General features: G+C 36.1%; 2 protein-coding genes across 2 annotated transcripts in view; both read right to left on the reverse strand.

The window, feature by feature from the left end:
- slco3a1b (solute carrier organic anion transporter family member 3A1b) overlaps positions 1–12,849 on the reverse strand; it is a 41,854-nt gene extending 29,005 nt beyond the window's left edge. The window contains exons 1-2 of the mRNA XM_693928.8: positions 12,506–12,849; positions 6,727–7,186 (exon numbers count right to left, since the gene is read on the reverse strand). Of these exons, the coding sequence (XP_699020.3) occupies positions 6,727–7,186; positions 12,506–12,643 (598 nt within the window). The 5' untranslated portion in view covers positions 12,644–12,849. The remainder of the gene's footprint in view (positions 1–6,726; positions 7,187–12,505) is intronic.
- cyp2x10.2 (cytochrome P450, family 2, subfamily X, polypeptide 10.2) overlaps positions 1–20,902 on the reverse strand; it is a 147,565-nt gene extending 126,663 nt beyond the window's left edge. Inside the window, exon 1 of the mRNA XM_073906178.1 lies at positions 20,497–20,902. The gene's annotated coding sequence lies outside the window, so the exon portion shown is untranslated. The remainder of the gene's footprint in view (positions 1–20,496) is intronic.
- Positions 20,903–21,879: the final 977 nt, after the last annotated feature.

Raw genomic sequence — 21,879 nt, forward strand, 5'->3', positions numbered from 1 at the left:
TTTTGGCCATTTCCAGCCTGGTCTTAGCTGGTCAGGCTGGAAAATGACCAGCTAAATCCAGCTAAAATCAGCTTGACCAGCCTGGTTTAAGCTGGACATAGCTGGTTTTAGCTGGTCATCTCCCAGCCTGACCAGCTAAGACCAGGCTGGAAATGGCTGGAAACCAGCCTGGAAATGGCCAAAACCCCTCTAAAACCAGCCTGGTTGACCAGCTAAAACCAGCCAACCAGCCTAGGCTGGTTTAAGCTGGATTTTTCAGCAGGGAAGGGAACACGGGAGATCTCAGAAAATGCTGACCTGAAAATGTTAGCCTGATAGCACTGAAAACCTACGTCCCACACTGCATACCACTATCCAAATCCACTCTGCCCAAACACATGAACACATGAAACATTGTACAAATTTTTGTCCTACACCTCGCACATAATATTAAAACACATAAATACACTGGACTTCTTAATTTAACGATTGCTATAAGGACGTGAAGAGACTATACATCAGCATAACAAAAAATGGCTTCAATCACCTATTGCACCCTTAAATAAAGAACAATTTCATTAAACAATTCTGATTTCACAAGCCTTCTTAGGACATTTAGGTCTCAGGTTGATCTATTCCTTATTTGTCTGGAATGCATGAAGAATTGTTGTGGTAGTGTGAGAGAAGGAGAGTGTGAAAAACAGAGAGAGAGAGAGAAAGAGTGATCCGCCTGAGGGATGACTGAGCAGCCAGCACACATTAGCTTCACAGCAGAAATAACAGGCACTGAAGGCCATCATTGTTTACCCCTTAACAACACAGCAACAGGAGATTAAGACAGCGGTGTACAGCACTAAACCAGTGGGTTTAAGCTCAATACTTGGAAATTTCCCAAGTGAGTTTGCTCTAAACCTAAACCACTCTGCCTGATATACCAGCCAGCAACAATAGCTACGCTTTTGTTTACCTTCATTCAAAAGCTTTCTGTCAGGAGTCCTCAGGAAAAAGCTGGTGCGCCGAGGATCCAACCTTTTGTGGCTTATAAATCATTAATAATGATAAGTGCTGTAATTGCTGCAATGGTAGGATATTGACGTGCTGCTACATGATATGCCCTAAAACTAAAGCAATGATCTGTAGTGTTTCTTTAGTGCCTGACCAGCATGTTTACAGATGCTTTTCCAAGGAGTTTAAGAAGTGCTGTTTGAGAACATTTACGATACAGTGTTTTATCTGTAACTGGCCCCACATTGTAAAAGACAAGCAAAACAGCTTCTATAGCTTTTCTTGGGCTACTGTGGTAACAGACAGAGAATCTCTAGGTCCAGCCTATTATACATTTATTCACTGCTTTTAATTGCAGTAGATCTTGATAGATGTTTCATTGCCATGGCTTCTGGTTGAAATGCTAAAGGGAACCATTTTACCAAACATTTCAACCGGAAACTTTGTTCTCTCCTGATGAAGAGGTTAAGAAATTAGGATAAAAAATCTGGATAACACTTTACTTGAAGGGTGTTCATAAGACTGCTGTGAAAACCTTTATAATCAGGAAAAGACCCTTTTCATGAATGTCATTATTAAGTGTCATTTGCTATGTTATGTCATTTTAAAAGCAAAGATGGCATTTTTTGTTATGACATGTTGACATAAACAAATACATTATAACAGTGGTTCTCAAACTTTTTTCACCATGTACCACCTAAGAAAAAAATTGTCTCTCCAAATACCACCATAATAACCAGTATTGAAGTACCATAGTAGACCTAGAGCTGAATATCTTTGCCTGAACCCGAAGGGATCCGTTGGGTACGGGTGGGTTCGGGCTTAATTTCTATAATTTTAGACGGGGTCGGGCCGGGCCCATTGGCGCAAAAAGGGGGTATGCAGTATATGCAGCGCATAGGGGCGCCAAACACTGGGGGCGCCATTGTGCCAAAACTATTTTTGAAATTATCCATATTAAAAGTTTAAAATAATATATATATTTTTTTGTTAAAAATGTTTATTTAGCATTTTATACGCGTATAATATTGTATTTTATTAAATTAAAAAAATCATTTCACCCCTCCCCCATTTTTCATACCATATACATGTTTTTATGAATTTATTATGTATCATATTAATTCATCAGGCCTTTTGGTAACTTCTTAGCTCAAAACTATTTTAATTTTAGCAACAAACAAAGTCATAACATTTCAATTAAATAGAACATTTCACACAGTTTGTTTCTGTTTTTTTTACACTAAACATTTGACAGTCTTTTTTATTTCACTTTTAGCAGTTTCAGTCAATTGTTCTTGCAAAGTCAGACCTTACACTTCTCACAGTATGCATGTGAGAAGTAATTGCAATGTTCTTTTGCCCTTTAGGACTACCATGTCTATCATTTTGTTTTGACAAATGTAGTACAAAAAGCAAAAGCAAGGCTAGTCAAGGTGATAATCTTTTAGTGAGGGAAAATTAAATTGAGAAGAAATTTGGGCTGGTATGAGATGCATTTCTTTGCGACTTAACATGCTTAATGTAATTATACCTTTTACTACTTCGTACTATTTCAGTTGTGTTCAGAAATGTGAAACTGTATTTTTGAAGCATATTGATATCTTTATGAAAAAATATCTTTAATTTATTGACGGAAATATTGTCCACATTTTATCACTTGCCTGTTATAAAATATAGTTTGATCGAAGGGGGGGGGCGCAAAAGTTGAAGCCGCATAACCATCAGTAAATGTGCAGTTGCGCCCCTGGCCGGGCCTGGCTTGGGCTTGCGTGGTAAATGAAAAGTCATGTGATGTTTTTTTTTTTTTTTCGACTGTTTATTGAGTTTTTCAGGAAACGATATAAAACGAAAACAAACAAAAAAACAAGTGCAAATTTAAAACTTTCTCCCGCCCATCCACCCCTGGTAGACTTCAAATGATGAATAAAAATAATATTAATAATAAATAAATCATGTGATGCATTTCGATTAGCGCGAGAAAATAATCAAATTGTTTGTTACAACATGGAAATCCATCTATGCAAAGGTGAAACAAATGATGACGGAGAAGTCAAAAAGAGCGAATTTTGATTGTGGTCAGGCCAGCCGCCAGTTCAGAAAGAACGGTCATTCTGCTGCCAAGGTATTTTGGCAGTCGCGCATACACTGCGTATTACGGTAGAGTGCTAAACAGCAATGTAAAGCAAGCTGACAGGCAAGATGATGAGGTCACTCGCTACATTGAAACCGCTGTCATGGAAAATGAAATGGATGTTCTTGGCTGGTGGAAGATGAGAAACAATCCTACCTAAAACATGCTAAATTAGCCAGAACTATATGCACCCCGGCCAGTAGCAGCAGCAGTGAAAAGATGTTCAATGCTGCTCAGTGAGTGCAGAACTGCGCTAAAGCCAGTTACAGTGGATTCAATAATGTTCCTCTACAAAAACACGTAGCCTAGTCTTGGTGAGTAAAGGATTTTCAAATTCTTAATAAATTTTAATTAAATCATAAAATCATAATGTAGACAGAGTAGGCCTAGATAGGCTAATGTTGACATTATTCTTTTAATATTCAGCTTCACCAATATTCAGCTACACTTAATGCCAGATTGTGAAGAGAAGTAGCGAAACAAATCCTGCAGTGCCTTTATCTTAATTTCATTATTGCCAAATAACCGTCATAATTTATAAAAAAAATTTTAATTTGTTAAGAAAGACTTACTTTTATTGGCCAATTTAAAGATGTACCAATATTTAGAGTGCTGAGATGTAATGATGTTAAAGAGGACTTATTTTATTTCTTTGTTCCTACTTCTAAGTGGCATATAGACGCATTACCAACACGGGTTCTCGGTTGTAAGAAGAGACCACTGGCAACAGTAAACAAGTCGAGTTGTGCGGTAGAATACCAAATTAGAATAAAAAAATAAAAAACTTAACATTTACCGTACACCACACTGCTTTCAATGCCAACCGCAGATGTCTTTGGCTAAAAGGGAGCTGAATGAAGTGAGGACCTAATTAAAAATGCTGGACTCTGCAGTTCTCATTTCGTATCAGGTAAGTTTACGCTATGCTGAATTATACACATCACTTGTTTTTTTGATTGCAGCAATGATTTCAGCATCAATAGATAAACATGGTTAAACTGCGGACACTGAATGCAACGAATGAAACATGAAAGTTAAAAGTTAAAGTTAAAGTTGATTTTCTATTCACACATTCAGTTAGTGACAAGTTGTGACACACTCCCTATATTGTTAACACGGCCCTTTGAATATTCGATCTGAAATAACCTGCAATTGTGACTGCAATGTGTGATCTAAAAAGTGATAATTTCGCTTTTTAGAGTTTTTAATTGTTTTTATTGATGTTTACATTTGCATTTAGCAACTACTCACAATAAACGCCAGTCTTTCAGAAATCACGCTACAGAAAAGCACAGCATGTCATGTGACTAATCCAAAGCACATCATTGGCTACACTAAGGTCTTCTCTTTCCAAAACAACAACAACAAAAATATAATGTTAGTCTTAAAGAAACAGTGGCAGGGAAATCAACATAAGTATTATGTTGCCATATGTTACACCGTGCAGTAGAGGGTTAAATTAAAATGAGCTTTTAAAAGTTAATTAAAATGGCACTGTTCTTAAAAAGTATAATAAAACTGCTGTACTTCAATGTAAAGTATTATCATATAGTAGTAGCCTATTCATCAAAGCCTGGAATTGCTCCTTGGACCTCATAAATATAGGCTGTATGTCATCATATTCATATATAAACTCTTTTTGATAAATAGAATGCATAAAAAAAATTGGAACATTGAAAATAAAAGGTTTAGCCTATTAAAATTAATTTACTGATCACATAGGTGTTACTGTACACGTCAAAGGGTTAAAAGTATGTTAAGTTTTTTACTTGAATTCTTCGTCGATTCCTCCACGTACCACTAGAAGGAAGTCTGCATACCGCTAGTGGTACATGTACCACAGTTTGAGAACCACTGCATTACAACCAGTCTTCAACTCTGTCATGAGAACTTGACATAAACCTGTCAGACATTATAATTGTGTCTCATTTTTAATGGAACAAACTGTCTTTAAAATCTCATAAAAAGTGTCATTACTCTGTCAAATTATTTTTAGCAGTGTCATTACTATTTAATGGCATTTTAATTACAAATTTAGCTTGTACCACTGTAGGTGAAGTAAAGAAAATATGAATTATGATGTTATAAAATTCATGACATTTTAATAGCTTCATGACAATCATGTTTATGACAGATTTATGACAAAAAAGTCATCTTTGCATTTAAAATGTCATAACTGAACCAATGACACCTAATGACAGTTATTATAAGCATGCATAAAATCTCATTTACATTAATGATGTGTCATGTCATGATTATAAAGGTTTAATGACATGAACACCCAATGACATGTCATATGAACACACCTTCAAAACAATGATATAATTTTTAGTTAAAAAAATTACAAAATTGTTCCATTTGATTACATTTTTAAATAATTGTATTAATCTTAGGTAATGTTAAATATTTAATATCAATTAAAGGATTAAATGTTTATATTATTTAAGGGCTTAAAATTTACAGACTTTATTATTAAAGATTATTAATAATGTTCATATTTTTATTTCTTTATGACTAATGTTAACTAATAAGATCTTGTTGTCAGCAATTAGCATTTTTGATTAATGCTAATTTCTGTATACAATAATACATTAATTTACACTTAAATTTAATTATGAGCATGCATTTATTGATAATATAAGCAGCAATAAAATGCTGAAGAAAAACTGTTCAGTGTTAGTTCATAATAACTGATGTTATTCAATGCAATAGCTGATGTTAATAAAATTGAGTCTTAGTGTAAAGTTTTACAAATTAATCATATTTTTTAAAACAGTCATTTGTAGATCAGTGATCTTTAACCTGTAGTCCTTGATTACATTTAGATTTTGCTTTATTTAATATTTAAAAACAAATAAATAATTATGATAATACCAGTAACCAATATTTTTTTACATTAGTAATTTACCTATATTCTGTAAACACACAATTAATTTTTTATAAATATATAAATCAAATCAAAGTAAACGTTAACCACCATAATAATAAATTATTATTTTTATTATTATAAAGGTTTATGAAGGCGCTATAGGTAGTGCTGTTGCCTCACTGCAAGAAGGTCGCTGGTTCGAGTCTTGGCTGGGTCGGTTGGCATTTCTGTTTGCTTGTTCTCCCTACGTTCGAGTGGGTTTCCTCCAGGCTCTCTGGTTTCTCCCACAGTCCAAAGACATGCGGCACAAGTGAATTGGGTAGGCTAAATTGTCCACTGTGTATGAGTGTAAGTGAGTGTGTATGTTTCCCAGAGATGGGATGCGGCTGGAAGGGCATCCGCTACGTAAAACATGTGCTGGATAAGTTGACGGTTTCTCTCCGCTGTTGCGACCCCAGATTAATAAAGGGACTAAGCCGAAAAGAAAATGAATGAATGAATAAAATAAAAAAGTTTTTAATTATACATTTAATGAATTAAAATGAAAATCAACTCGCGTATCTTTAGGCATCAAGAACCTGTTGTTCATGATTCTATTATTATTTATTTTGCATTATTAAAGTAAGACAGCAAAACAAATTGTACAATGTGTGCATGTTTGATGTATTTTTGGCAGTACATCACGCTTAGCGGAGATGGGCTGTAAGTTATACAGTACAACTGTAAAGTAAATCACACTCACCAATATAAAGGGATGAGTCTTCTCTTCTGACATGGTCGTCAATGTAGGATACGCCCAGCGGCTGCAGGGGTGTCGCTCCAACACCCAGAAGCATCTGTGCTCCGATGAGCAGCAGGTACATCATGTTGGTGTTGGTTCTGTTTCCGCAAATATAGCCGGGATCAGAGAGACCTGCCCGACTGCTGTTGGAGCACACGTTTTGTCCCTGTCCAACAGGCCGTGACTCTCCAGTCTGATACTGATACTGGTGGGTCAGGAACTCAGGCAGCGCTGACAGTAATGCCCCCAGTGCCATCACAATACCACCACATCCAATCAGCCGCGGCCGATGGGCCCTCGCCCCGAAGTAGCTGACGAAGAGGATGAGGGCGAGGTTGCCGATCTCAAAGCTGCTGGCGATCACACCCACGTCAGCGCTCTGCAAGTTGAAACGCCGCTCTAACGTGGTGAGGACACTGACCTGAAATATAAAGGAACAATACAATGTTACAAAGCTAGAAGATAATGAGCATTGCCAGTGCTTTTGGAATGACACCAAATTACTAAAAAACACTTACCTTAAACTGAATTATGACTTAAAGTGAGTTCAAAATGAATGTTTGGATAGTTTGCACAAACATGAAAATGACCTCATTTATTCTTCCTAAAGTGGTTGCAAATCTATTTGGGTTTCTTTTTTCTGCTTAATCCAAAAGAGAATATTTTGAAGAAGGTTAGTCCTACCAGAATGCTACCAGCATTCTTCAAAATATCTTTTTCTTGAGCAGAAGAATGAAACTCATATTTCAACCTCAAACTATGATTTAAATCTGATTTTGAAGTGAAAAGGGAGTTTTATTTTTATTTTTGGGTAAACTACCCCTTTAACCAATAGAATACACAGGTTATTCCAAACCAATTCTTGGTGTAATATGGAACGAAGCAACTGCTGGGTGATGTTTTTATTAAATAAATAGGACCAAATTTAACCCAATCTTTGGGTTAGTCCATATTTTACCCAATTTGGGTTTAAATAAATTTTAGAGTGTAGGTTGGTGAAATTGTGAAGAGAACCGGGCTTTATACTCATTTATAAAGTATCCAATGTAGTTATTCATGTAAAAGTTTAGAGTAAAAAGTCATTGATACACTTTACTTAAAAGAAGTGACCAAAATTGTTAACTTAAAATTATTATGTAAATTAACTATGTGCAAAATTATAGCAATTTTATTAAAAGTAGTTACTACTTTTAAATAATTAACTAAAGTCAAAATGTCACCCCTAAAGCCTAGAGGCAATGAATTTACGCAGTAATGAAAATGCAACTCTTTTACTTGTTCACAAAGCTAATGTTAAGTTTAGGCCTGGGGTGTCCAAACTCTGTCCTTGAGGGCCGGTGTCCTGCATATTTTAGTCCCAACCCCAATTAAATACACCTGAAACAACTAATCAAGCTCTTTCTAGGTATACTAGAAACGTCCAGACAGGTGTGTTGAAGGAAGTTGGAGTTAACCATGCAGGACACCGGCCCTCCAGGACCGGGTTTGGACATCCCTGGTTTAGGGCATCGTTTCATGATTTCTTACACTACCTGACAAAAGTTTTGTCGTCTATCCCAGTTGTAAGAGCAACAAATAGTAACTTGACATCTAGTCTAGTTGATCATTTGGAAAAGTGTCAGAAGTTAGATTTTTCTGATGAATCATCTGTTGAACATGCTGAAGACCTATTGAAACCTGCATGGACCCAAGATTCTCACAGATTTCAGTCAAGTGTGTTAAAGGAAATATCATGGTTTGGGGTTACATTCAGTATGGGGTGTGCGAGAGATCTGCAGAGTGGATGGCAACATCAACAGCCTGAGGTATCAAGATATTTGTGCTGCCCATTACATTACAAACTACAAGAGAGGGCAAATTCTTCAGCAGGATAGCGCTTCTTCTCATACTTCAGCCTCCACATCAAAGTTCCCGAAAGCAAAGAAGGTCAAGGTGCTCCAGCATTGGCCTGCCCAATCACCAGAAATGAACATTATTGAGCATGTCTGGGGTAAGATGGAGAAGGCATTGATGATGACTTTCAGATGACTTTATTAATAGGTGAATTAGTCATTGCAGAGATGGATGCAGTCATCCAAGCTCATGGGAGTCATACACAATATTCATTAATTTTTTTTTTCAATTAAAAATCAAGGCATGATCATATTTTATTTAGGAAAAATAAGTGTAATCTAGAGGCATTTGCCTTTCATATAAGCCCCTTCTGATACCAAATGATCAACTAGAAGTCAAGTGATTATTTGTTATTTCTAAAACTTGCATAAGCGACAAGACTTTTGTCAGGTAATGTACTGTATGTTATTGTAACAGTTTTTTTAGGTAGCCAGTAATCCAAAAAGGAAGTATTATTTAATAATAATGCATATTACAAACCTGTATGAGTTTCTTTCTTCTACTGAACACAAAATAAGATATTTTGGAAAATGTTGGTAATCAAACAGTTGATGAAATATGAAATCGAGGATTACAAGCAACTGTTTGGTCACCAACATTTTTCAAAATATCTTATTTTGTGTTCATAAGAACAGGCTCAGACTGGAGGGAGTTAATGCTGATAGATTTTTCATTTATGGGTGAACTTTCTCTTTAAATACATTAGCACTTATTAGATACTAGTACCTCTTTTCCTAGACACTATCACAATCCTCTATTGTTACTGGAAAAGAATTGTACTATATGCATCTGTCGTCTGGCACCTTTTTCTAGACATTCACACTTATCCTAATTGTTATTAATTATCACTAGTTTTGCAGATTTCCCTAGCTTTAAATAGCTCGGGAAAAAGAAAAGATGTAACAAGAATATCTAGTCCATGGTGACACTGGCCTACTCAGATTGACACACTTGAAAAAAGTAATAAGATGCTGGTGGATGAGCACTGATCGTCCATTTGTGTGCTCCTTTTCAATGGGGAATGGTAATGCAATAACTGTCAATCTGCAATAAATCCAGTCCAAGCGCAGTCTTACTGTTAAACAGTCCCCGATTGGTCTTTACTCATCGTCTCACTATTCCTGAGATAGAGGATCAAATTCATGACATTTTTAAATGATGTTAAAACACTGCATCCATCATCCTGTCATGAGCAGACTCCTATAGAATGTCCTACAGGTTTAGTAAAGCAGCATGTAAATCCACTCAGTGAGGATCAACTCAAAATCTACGCATTGTGTTATGCGTAGTTTGCAAGTTTGGATGGAAAACACCTGCTTTAATTAAATATATGTGATCTACGATGTTTTAGCATTGTTTGCTGAAACTACAAACCATATCCCAAAGGCCACATGAAAGTTGGCTTTCTATGCGAAATGCCCCAATCTTTCTGAAAAACTATGAATTGTAGACATTATTGTGTTCTGCAGGTGCACCAAATACTCAGAGAATTACTTTTGTCTTCCTGTCTTTCCTCATTACTTTGTGTTGATATATTGTCTTATAGAGTGCAATATGAAATCTACCGTGTTATTTAAATGTTTCCAAGTAACACATACACGTTACAAAGTGGAGTAACCTGTGTTTTAATAGAAGCTACACTTAGTTTTAAGTCACAATTCACAATATTAACTACTGGCTTATTACCTGCATATTTTTATGATATTAACTGTGTTTTATTGGTTAAGAAGTATGATCTTATTTTACATTTTTAATCCTACCCGATACTGAAACGCAACTACTATCCTAATAACTATTGATAACAAGTGGTGCTCACTGCAGAGCCACTTGGGCAGAGCTGAGCTCCAGCTCCTCCTTCTACAAGTGATGTCACTGGAGGTTGAGGTTAGGGGTGGGGTGGGTGTACGTATTAAAACAGCTTAAAGGAGGAGGAGTTGGAGCTCTAGCTCCCCCTCGCTGGAGCTCAAATGGCTCTGCAGTAAGCAGTGTCTCATTAAAAAGCAGCTAATTAGTAGTTTGTTGAGCTAATAGTCTTAGTTAATGGTTAGTTAATATAGTGAATTGTGACTTAAAATAAAGCGTTATCATTCATTTTACATAACTTAAGCAGATGTGACTTAGCCTATACTGTGAATCTATATGTTCAAAATTTATTAAGTTTGACATTTAAAAACTGCGACACTGTGTGGTTAGCATTATTGCCTCACAGCAAGAAGGTTGCTGATTTGAGTCCCAGCTGGGCAAGTTGGCATTTTATGTGGAGTTTGCATGTTATCCCTATGTTGGTGTGAGTTTCATTCGGGTGCTCCGGTTTCCCCCACAGTCCAAACTCACGCGCTATAGAGGTATTGGTTGAACTAAATTGTGTGTATATGGATAATGAGTGTATGGATGTTTTCCAGTACTGGGTTGCCGCTGTAAGGGCACCTGCTCTATAAAACAAATGCTATATAAGTTGGCGGTTCATTCCGCTGTGGTGACCCTTGATGAATAGAGAGACTAAACTGAAAAGAAAATGAAAGAATGAAATTTAAAAACTTGCAGAAGGACTGTGTACATTTTACTCTTTAGAGTGTCGTTATGGTTCTGTTATCTGAGTTATGAGGATTATCTTTTCAAGTACATCTTTGCATTTATATGAGATAATATTTTGACCTTGTTAAGTTCAGATAATAACTAATGCATGCTATTTTAGCTGTTAAAATGCACATCTCTATTGTTATGCTATATATTGTAAACCACTGTTTACTTTAAAGATACTGAGGTCCACCCTGATCTATCACATGGTTGCTACGGCAATTGAAAGCTACTGGTAAATGTATATGATTTTATGAGTATAATTTTCCATTGATATTAATGTGAACAGTTCACATTAATAGACTTTAAAGTAAATGTGTATTTCTTCCATCATCCCTAGACAGATTAAAGAAAAAAAATACATATTAGTTATGTAATAAACAAGCAAAAGGGTAATACAGCATGTCACTTGTATTATGGTTTGGTATAGAATAGGTACTAACAGTCTAGATATAGTATGCGACTAGAAATGAAATGATCAAAGAAATGATCTAATGCAGTGTTTCTCAACCACGTCCTTCCTGGAGGACCACCAGCATTGCATGTTTTGAATGTCTTGTTTGTCTGTCGCACCCATTACAGGTCTTTCAGTCTCTGCTAATGAGCTGATGATCTGAATCAGGTGTGTTTGGTGAAGGAGACATGGAAAATGTGCAGAACTGGTGGTCCTCCAGGAAAGTGGTTGAAAAACATTGATCTAATGAACAAGGACTAGTCAACAGGCCTACGCATGTACCACCATCTACTAAACAGAATTCATTCTACAGTTAATAACTATAGTAAATAAATAAAAAAGTAGTCAATATTAGATTATCGGGATAAATCAGAAAATTGTCTATATAAAGATATAGTGCAAAACGCGACACATTATACATGTATAATAACCTAGCCTATTAGTTATAGTATTAGTAATGGAAAGTAAGTCTATTTTAAAGAAAAATAATAAATGTGAAAATCTTGTCTGCTCATCACTGTTTCCAATAGGATGTGCATCGACGTCAAGACATAATAAGGTGATAGGTCTTGTTGACCAATGGGTCACTCACTGGACTGATCATCATTTTTCACAACAGTGTCTCTAAATCAAAATGAAGCAGTCGCAATACCGCATGCACGCCAAAAAGCCCATCTCATGACGATGCTGTTTATTTATTTTGCTCTAGAGAAAAGATTTAAGCGATGCGGAGCCGGACACCATTCAATGTCATCCACACGCTGATGACAGTGCGCACCTATAGCATGAGCAGCCCGTGTTAAAGCCTCGACTCACCAGATAAGCTCCTACAGTGCCCTGCGCCAACATTAAGGCACATTCCGAGATGAGGAATATTTTGATGTTGGAGAAGCATGATGTCTTCTTCTGGCACTCGTCTGGCTCAGTGTCTGGCGTGCTTCCCTCCGCGTACATCCTCTGATGCGGACTGCAGCAAGCAGAAAGACAGGCTCGGACAGAAGGTGACCATTGAGGACGAGTGCAGATGGATCCTCAACAAGACGTGCACGGCTCCGTTAACATCGCCTCCGGTTCCGGTAGCGCGTTCAGAACTAGTCTTTGTGAAAGGAAATCTTACGCGTTCTTGGTAATGTCACCTCAGAAACTGCGCACTCGCATCTGATCCGGTGATCTGAATGGTCCTCAGGAATCGACGGAGGACCGCGGGAGCCTATTAATAACCATGAGCATCACCGACACACGGAAACTGCGATAGGGACTGTGTAACGGGAGGCGGTCCGATGCTCTTCCGCGGGGAGACTTTTGCCGGTGTGGAGGACTCGGTTCATTCGTGTCCTCATCTACACTACTGCCTGCACCAAATGATGACCTCTCTCTCCTTTGCCTTTCCACTGGCTCTCCTTATTTCCTCCTCCTCCTCCTCCTCCTCAAAGCACAAACACAGCTGATAGATAGATAGATAGTTAGATAGATAGATAGATAGATAGATAGATAGATAGATAGATAGATAGATAGATAGATAGATAGATAGATAGATAGATAGTTAGATAGATAGATAGATAGATAGATAGATAGATAGATAGATAGATAGATAGATAGATAGATAGATAGATAGATAGATAGATAGATAGATAGAATTTAATTAATAGTTTGATAAATTGATTTTATTGTCATTAATTTTACCTGAATAATAAGCATTTATAATAAAAGAGCTCGGTCAAGACTTGTAAACAGGTTTTAGTGTCTAAAGTGAGACTTGGTGCAGTTGTGAATTTTATGACCAGACTAAAAATAGCCCTCAATATGTGTCCCCTGAGAGCAATGTGCCAAACTATGGATGTATGAGCTGCTGACCAAATGATCACACAGGCCTGCATTAAAGGTACAGTTCATCCCGAAATAATCTACTCTCATCAGTATTGTTTCAAACCCGTATTACTGTATTCAGTGCAACACAAAATGAGGTGTCAGGCAGAATGATAGTGTCAGTCATGCACCAGTACAATTTTATAGTAGAAAATTATAGTTAAAAAGCCGGAAATGTCAATGTTTTTACAATTAACTACAGTATTTCATTCATTTATAGTGTCATGCATCAATGTTTTTAAGGACTAACATCTACACATCACACCTTCGTTACACGAACAACAATGGATACATTATATAAGTTTCATATATCATAACAGTAAGCACTAACATCTACACATCATACATTTATTTCAAAAACAAAAACACAACAATAAGCATGCGGATGAGTAAGTCATATGAACCATAAAACAAGCATTTACTGTGTAATAAACACCTTATTGGCAACACACACAATTAAAGTAATGTAATAGACATTATCAAAATTAGATCTAACATGAAACCCAAATGTACATAACTGATAAGAAAAAGAACCATAATATCATCAAAATAGCATGAGATGAAGTGTTTTGCAGGAATTTCTGAGAAAGTCATTTTACAGTTCATCACCATATACAGTGGTAAAAAGTATGAAGCATATCACAATCTTTCTCAGAAAATATATTTCAGCAAAGTAATCCATACATACAAAAAAACTAATTAGTTTAGATATTAATTATTGTGTCATAAAATGAAATGATACAAGAGAAAAGGACTGAATACATGAAGAAATGGAGGTGTAAAAAAGCATGGAAAGTCCAGACAGCAGCTGAAATAGCTCAGTTGTTAGAAAGCAGCCCTGCATAAACGAATAGTTGCTGCTTGAGTCCAACATCTCCAGAATGATGGAGATGAAACCACTGTGGACATTTCAGCAAGACAATAATCCAAAACACAGCCAAGGAACTCAATCATTCATTCATTCATTCATTTTCCTTCGGCTTAGTTCCTTCATTTATCAGGAGTTGCCATAGCAGAATGAACCGCTAACTCTTCCAGCACATGTTTTACACAGCAAATGCCTTTCCAGCTGCAACTCAGTACAGGGAAACACCTATACATACTCATTCAGACACACACACACACACACACACACACACACACACACACACACACACACACACACACACACACACACACACACACACACACACACACACACACATACACAACAGCCAATTTATTTTATTTAATTCACCTATAGCGCATGTCTTTGGACCGGAGCACCCAGAAGAAACCCACGCCAACATGAGGAGAACATGCAAACCCCACACAGTAATGGCAACTGGCCCAGCCAGGACTCGAACCAGGGACTTTGTTACTGTGAGGCCACAGTGCAGTGTTTCCCCCTCAATTTAAGGAAAGAATGAAAAAAGCATCTAGAATGGCTCAGCCAATGGACCTGAATGTAATTCCATAGAAAATAAAAACTAAAATATCAGCTGATAGATGAGACCCACAGAACCTTCAAAATGTTGAAACTTTGACAAAAATTTGACCGAGCAACGCATGCAGCACTATTATTCATATAAGAGGCTTTTTTTGTGTGTTTGGATTGTTTTAACCGAAATCATGATGTGCTCTATAATTATTTTACCTGCTGGATATTAATTAAACTTACTGTTAAGCAGGTTTACGTTGTTCATTTTTTAACCGTTTGAAATCATGGCCATTTTTTACAGTGTAGTAGAACTTTTTGTTGGTGTTGTTTAATTAACATTTGATGTACGTAAATAACAGGTGTGTTTAACAAAACTTTTTTTGATTTCTCTGTGTTTGTAGTGGTGCATGACAGATTCCACAGTGGCAGAGTCTGTTCAGTCAGTCCTAAAGACTTTAATAAAGGGATGAAACATTACAGCAGACAATCAAACTAATGCTTTATTAATGTGAGTTTTGAAGATGAGCTTGACTTCAACTGTGAATTTAGAAATAAATGTAATCACAACCTTTCGGTTGATCTCTCTTGAATAATGTGTTACTCTGTAGTTATAGTATATAGTTATTTTGTCTTTGGTACACAGTTGAAGTCAGAATTATTAGCTCCCTTTAAAAACTTTTTTCTTTTTTAAAAATTTCACAAATGATGTTTAACAGAGCAAGGAAATTTTCACAGTTTGTCTGATAAATTTTTTTTCTTTTGAAGAAAATCTTATTTGTTTTATTTCAGCTAGAATAAAAGCAGTTTTAAATTTTTTATGAACCATCTTAAGGTTCAAAATTTTTAGCCCCTTTAAGCTACATATTTTCTCGATAGTCTACAGAACCATCAGAGAGTCTACAAACCATCGTTATACAATAACTTGCCTAGTTACTCCAACCTGCCTTGTTAGTAACCTAGTTAAGCCTTTAAATGTCATTTTAAGCTGTATAAAAGTGCCTTGAAAAATATCTAGTAAAATATTTTTTACTGTCATCATGGCAAAGATAAAATAAATCCGTTATTAGAATTGAGTTATTAAAACTATTATGTTTAGAAATGTGATGAAAAAAATCTTTTCTCTGTTAAACAGAAATCGAAAATAAACAGGGGGGCTAATAATTTAGGGAAGCTAATAATTCTGACTTCAACTGTACATAGTAAATGTTGGTGAATTTCTGGATGAAGCCAAAAGAACTCGATTGATTTATTGATTTAGTTTTACTCTATTCAGTGTCACAGTCCTAAAAAAATGTATCTGCGTGGAAGATCCTCTGTATTATCATCATTAAGAAATGACATACTGTACATAATGCAATACATAAACCATTTACTTGTTAGCTCTAAAGGGGCATTTTTGAATTAGACTTTTGCTCAGCTGTTAAACCTAAAGTTTTAAACCATAGCCAAAGGAAATTTTTAAGACAGAAGGATTTTAAAGACGCTCTGTGGTTTCAAACCATTGTAATAACACAATATCACACTCTGCAGCCTTATACCTAGCTAAATCACAGCAGTGTTGACATATAACCATACATATATTGCACTGCTCACTCCTATTGCTTGTGTATGTTAAATGTTTTATTTTTAACTATTGGTTATTCTGATTCATTATAGCAAGATGATATCTGTTATTCAGTATGATAAATTATTTAATTTTTAATTCTATTTTCTATCGCATAGACCTCTTGATTGCTTTTTGCTTGTTTATTTTGTCATTTTTAAATCTGTTTTTTTTTTTTTTACAGTGAAACTGTCATGAAAAAAAGATTAAAGAAATAGTTCACCCATTTACTAATTTTTTAGATAAACAGTTTGCTCTTCCATGCAGTACACATAAATCTTGGGTAACTATATTTCAGTTTTTAAAAAAGAGAATGGCCGGATGAGGGAATTAAGGTGTGCTGGGGTTTTAATTGCACAATACAAATATGTTCACAATTATGAAGCTCTTGCTAAACTGTAAAGGGCACCTATAATAAAAATCGTCTTTTTGAAACTGTGTGTAGGTATAGTGTGTCCACAGTCATACTAGAGTGATAAAAACACAATAAGTCTCCTCTTAAAATTTTGCTGATCTAAAATAAAATCCAAATGCATCTCATTTTGAGACCCAACGCAACGTGATTTAGGAGTGCGGTTTTCCCGCCCAACGATTTGATTAACAGCCGCATATTAACATGTCGCATATTAACAAGACAGGACGTATGCAAAGTAACAGGGATTAAAAGATCTGTTAAGCTCTCTGTGATCATCAATCATCATCAAATGTGATCAAGAATGAGTTTTACAGGTTTAAAACGTTTTTAAAACAGTGCATGTTTGTAATGAATTACAACGATTTTACCATCTTTATTACCACAGCCGCATGTCAGGACAATTATAAAAGACGACGCTTCAATCCCAGTTTGTGGACGTTAAATCAGGTTTATTCTGTACATTACCTTAACCAATATCCATACAGCAGTGTATATTAACGTGTATCCTGTCACATTTTGCATAATTTTAAGTATCCTGACTCATCGTTGCAGAAAGGCTTGAATTACATCCACAACAAATACATCAAATAATCATTGGGAAAGTTCTTACTGTGGTATTTCTCACAAACGTTACGTGAGATCTGCTTCCTTCATGTCTGTCACTGTGCTGTTCATCTGACACAGCCAAGGCGGAGCCTGATGCTGTGTTGACACCAAATGCAGCAAGTGCAAATAAATCGCACTATTTGCATGTGAATAGACATGTGAATATTTTGAGTTTATTCGATTCATTCGCGCATTAAATTCACTTCACAATAGACATGGATTCATGTCATGGGCAGGGCTTCTGTCTGCCTGGGGACTCTAGGTTTGTTGCTTAATGGCTAAGATGTATTTTATTGATAGAGTAGTTGTATTATTATTTATTTTTTTGCTTTATGAACAGAGTCGATTCGTTTGAAGCTCTGCCCGAGTCCACTAGATCCATTCAGAGGGGCACCCAGCTCTGTGGGTTCATCAACTTCTACAGATACTATCCCCGGATGATGAAAGCCAGGACACCAACAACAGGCGCTATGTCATAATCACACCCCATACAAAGCTCATGATTGATTAACGAGGCGCGAATGTCCACTGAAGTTCAGATTTTCCAACTCGAGAGATTCACGTGTTGAGCACATCCAACACGTCTCTTCATTCGTACAAGTATCGCGCCGCAGGATGTCTATTTACGTTTTTGCATTGACTTAACATGTAAATCACGCACACTTGATGCTTCATCCGCGTCTGGTGAATGCAGCATGAGGCACACTCTGTAAAACTAGCACTAAAGGCACAGGCAACAAAAGCAACTACATTGTGTTCAAAGCAGAAAATCCAATATTCTAAACAGTCTAATAAATAATCTGATGGGTGTTTTGTGCTGAAACTTTACAGACACATTCTGGAGACACAAAAGACTTCTCTTAAATCTTGAAAATGGGGGAAAAAGGTCTCCATGAGTGCATAAAATAATAACTCCTTTTCCATTAACAGTATTTAACAATAGAATAATAACAATCAAATTGAATTTAAAGGAAAACTCTTTTTACACAGTTAAGATTTACTTCATACATTTAATACAATCGGTAAATCTCTGGATCTGATGGGAGCACTTTTAACTTAGCTTAGCATAAGTATCTGAATCGGATTAGACCATTAGTCAAAAAAAAACAAAAACAAAAAAACAAAAGAGTTTAGCTATTTTCATATTTAAACCTCGAATTGTCTGTAGTTACATCATGTACTAAGACCAATTGAAAATAAAAAGTTGCTATTTTCTAGGTCAATGTATATAGGAACTATACTCTCATTCGAGTGTAATACACAAGGAACTTTGCTGCAGTTCCGTGGCTGCAGCAGACACAATTATACAAAGAGCAATGAGAGCACATCTTCTTGATTGTCTTAGGCCCCGTTTACACTAGTACGTTTAGTTTTAAAACAGCATTTTAGAATGAAATTGATCCGTGTCCACACTAGCATTTCACCCAGCCTTTCTTAACAACTCTCCATCTACACCACACCACTAAAAACACACATCAAGTGACCACACACACATACACACACACACACACACACTCTGACATGCACTGCAGCATATATCTACACATATGAGAGCTGTGCTTGTCGGACTGTTCATCAAGGGTCTACCATATTTCCTGACTTTGGTCTCTTGAATCTGTTACTTGTTCTCAGGTAACGTGTTTTGGCTGAGCACAAAGATTAATTAATAATTAATGTTACCATGTACATTTTGTATATTGACTGATTGCTTGCCTTTATTTCCTACATTGTGGAAACTTATTGTACATTATACTTTTATAATGAGCATTAATGATTATTAAAACTGATATTCAGTGAAAGAGAGGGTATGTTTTCAATGAAAATGTAAGGAGGCAGTAATGTTATAGGCTCTGTTTTGTTATAAATGTGCATACAGTGAAAATGACACTCATATAATTATGTAGCTACACGATGGCGCAACATTTCTGCTGTCTGTTAAGTTGCTAATATCAAAATGAAAATAGCAGTTCCTCATATCATGTTTTCATTTTATTGTCAAGAAAGTGAAAAAACATTGCCCTGGTAATGTGAATAAAGTTATAAAGTACACTGATCCCTTTGAAGATTTACCCAACATGTCCTTTGGAGTTTGTTCTCCATATCAAACTTGAGCTTACAAAGAGAATATAGTAGGTAGGTAGGTACTTTATTTATACCCGAAGGTAGATTTGGTTTGCAGTCAAGAGTCCTCATCTCATAACAGTGCCACACAAAGGAACTCACATAGTAACAACAACAAATGAACATTAAGACATAAACCATAAACATAAAGAATACCCCCCAAGTAAATGTTTAAAATGATCTAAAATATACAAGTCACCGAAACATCTCTGCTTCAGTCTATGCCTTACTTAAATGTCTAATAGCTGCTGGTATGAAACTATTTTTGTATCGTTTCGTTCTACAGCTTAATAATAGAAAACTGCGACCTGAACGAAGGAGCTGAAACTCTGAGTGTAGGGGATGAGCGGTGTCACTTAAAATTAAATTTGTGATTCTCTTTAGCTGCCTGGTGTACACAGCCTCTAGGTTGGCTAGTGACACCCTGGTCAGCTTACTGGACCACTTAACTATTTGATTTAGTGAGTTTTTATTCTTGACCGAGAGATTCCCAATCCATGATACCAAAGCAAAGGATAAAACGGATTAAAAAAAAGCCTGATAAAACAGTCATCATGTGTTTATCAATATGGAAATAATTTAACTTTATTAAGCAAAATAGTCGCTGGTGCCCCATTTTACTCACTGCTGCACAATTCTCATCAAAAGAAAAGTTTAGAGTCAATAATTGTGCCAAGGAATTTGTATGATTGCACTCTTTCCACAGTCTGAATTTTAATGGAAGTGCTCATCTGTGTGTAAGCAGCCTTCCTAAAATCAAAGATCACATCTTTTGCCTTTGTAGTGTCCAGCCAGTTGGTCCATGACGGTATCCAATGGTGGATGAAGGTTCACTGCATGTTCGGTCTTTCCAGTGCACAATGTTGATTTATATTAAACTTAACTCATATCTGACTCCAATTTTAGTATGAGATGGTTTAGAATATTAATATATTTATCCTCGTTTTATCTGACTCCAATTATAAAACATTGATAAGATTATTTTGTTTCCTTTCACATTATTTTAGATTATGATTGAATATTCTTTTGATTTGTTATTATACTGTACCTTATTCTCATTTACTCAGATTCCTATAGCATCTCGAGTCTTGCACCGGCCGGGTATACAATCTCTTAATACAAGCTTGTCAGTCTTGGTCATTAAACAGAGGCGATTAACCACTCTCCTAAAAAGGCAGAACCCTACTTACTCAATTTAGGAGATTTTTATGTGGTCCCCATAGATCTGTTATCTACTTAATCAAGACAAAGTATTTTAATAATAATCGCGCAGGATTATAAGTTTGTAGATGAAGGCCTAAATATCCACATTTAAAGTAGTTTCAACAATATTTTGTTGTTCTAAATAGTTGGCCTTTTACAGTCCAAGTATACATGAATAAATGCCAATTTGTTAGTCGGATCTCTACCAACATTGTATAGCGTGCCACGCTGCTCCGTCCAACATGTTTTAGTCCGTTACTAACCTGTACAGTGGCTTGTAGTGCTATGGACAACAACATTTATCAGTGATAATAACACGAGGTTTGAATAATTCAAAAGATAATTTATTAGTCAGGTAAATGTATTATGCCAAATTCAATCAGTCAATTCATAAACGATCAATACAAAACATCAAATTATCAAAGATAACTCCAAGATTAAAAGATGCATTCCTGACTTTTCACATAACGTGTAAATTTTACATAACGTGGAGCCTGGGCTCCATGTTATGGGCTGATCTGGGTAAGCAGAATCGCGCTGAGTTTTTCTCAACCCTTACCTTAAATAATCCAAGAATTCCCTCAAGGAAGGGGGTGTGAATAACAAAAAAGGCATTCACACTTAGTGTCACACCCCTCACAGTGGTTCAAAAGATGCCTGAAGTTATATATTTATTGTTCTGATTATGTCTATTTCTGAGAGAATGAGACCATTGTACCAATCGCACTGAGACATTTCAAATGATATCAAACATGATGGTTAAAGTCAGTTTGGTTAATTCTAGAACATTCAAACATTGAAATGACCATATGTGTGAGTTGGGGGGATGAAGCTGAGTTTCAGCATAGTCAGATGCAAATGCAGCAGGAACTGGTTTTTCACGCATTCCCCCCTGGTGGGTTGTGGAGTCCATTGGCCCTGTCTTCAGCTCATGTTTTGAATTGTCAAAGACATCA

Source organism: Danio rerio, chromosome 7 (genome assembly GCF_049306965.1).
Source record: "Danio rerio strain Tuebingen ecotype United States chromosome 7, GRCz12tu, whole genome shotgun sequence".
NCBI classification, from domain to species: Eukaryota; Metazoa; Chordata; class Actinopteri; order Cypriniformes; family Danionidae; genus Danio; species Danio rerio.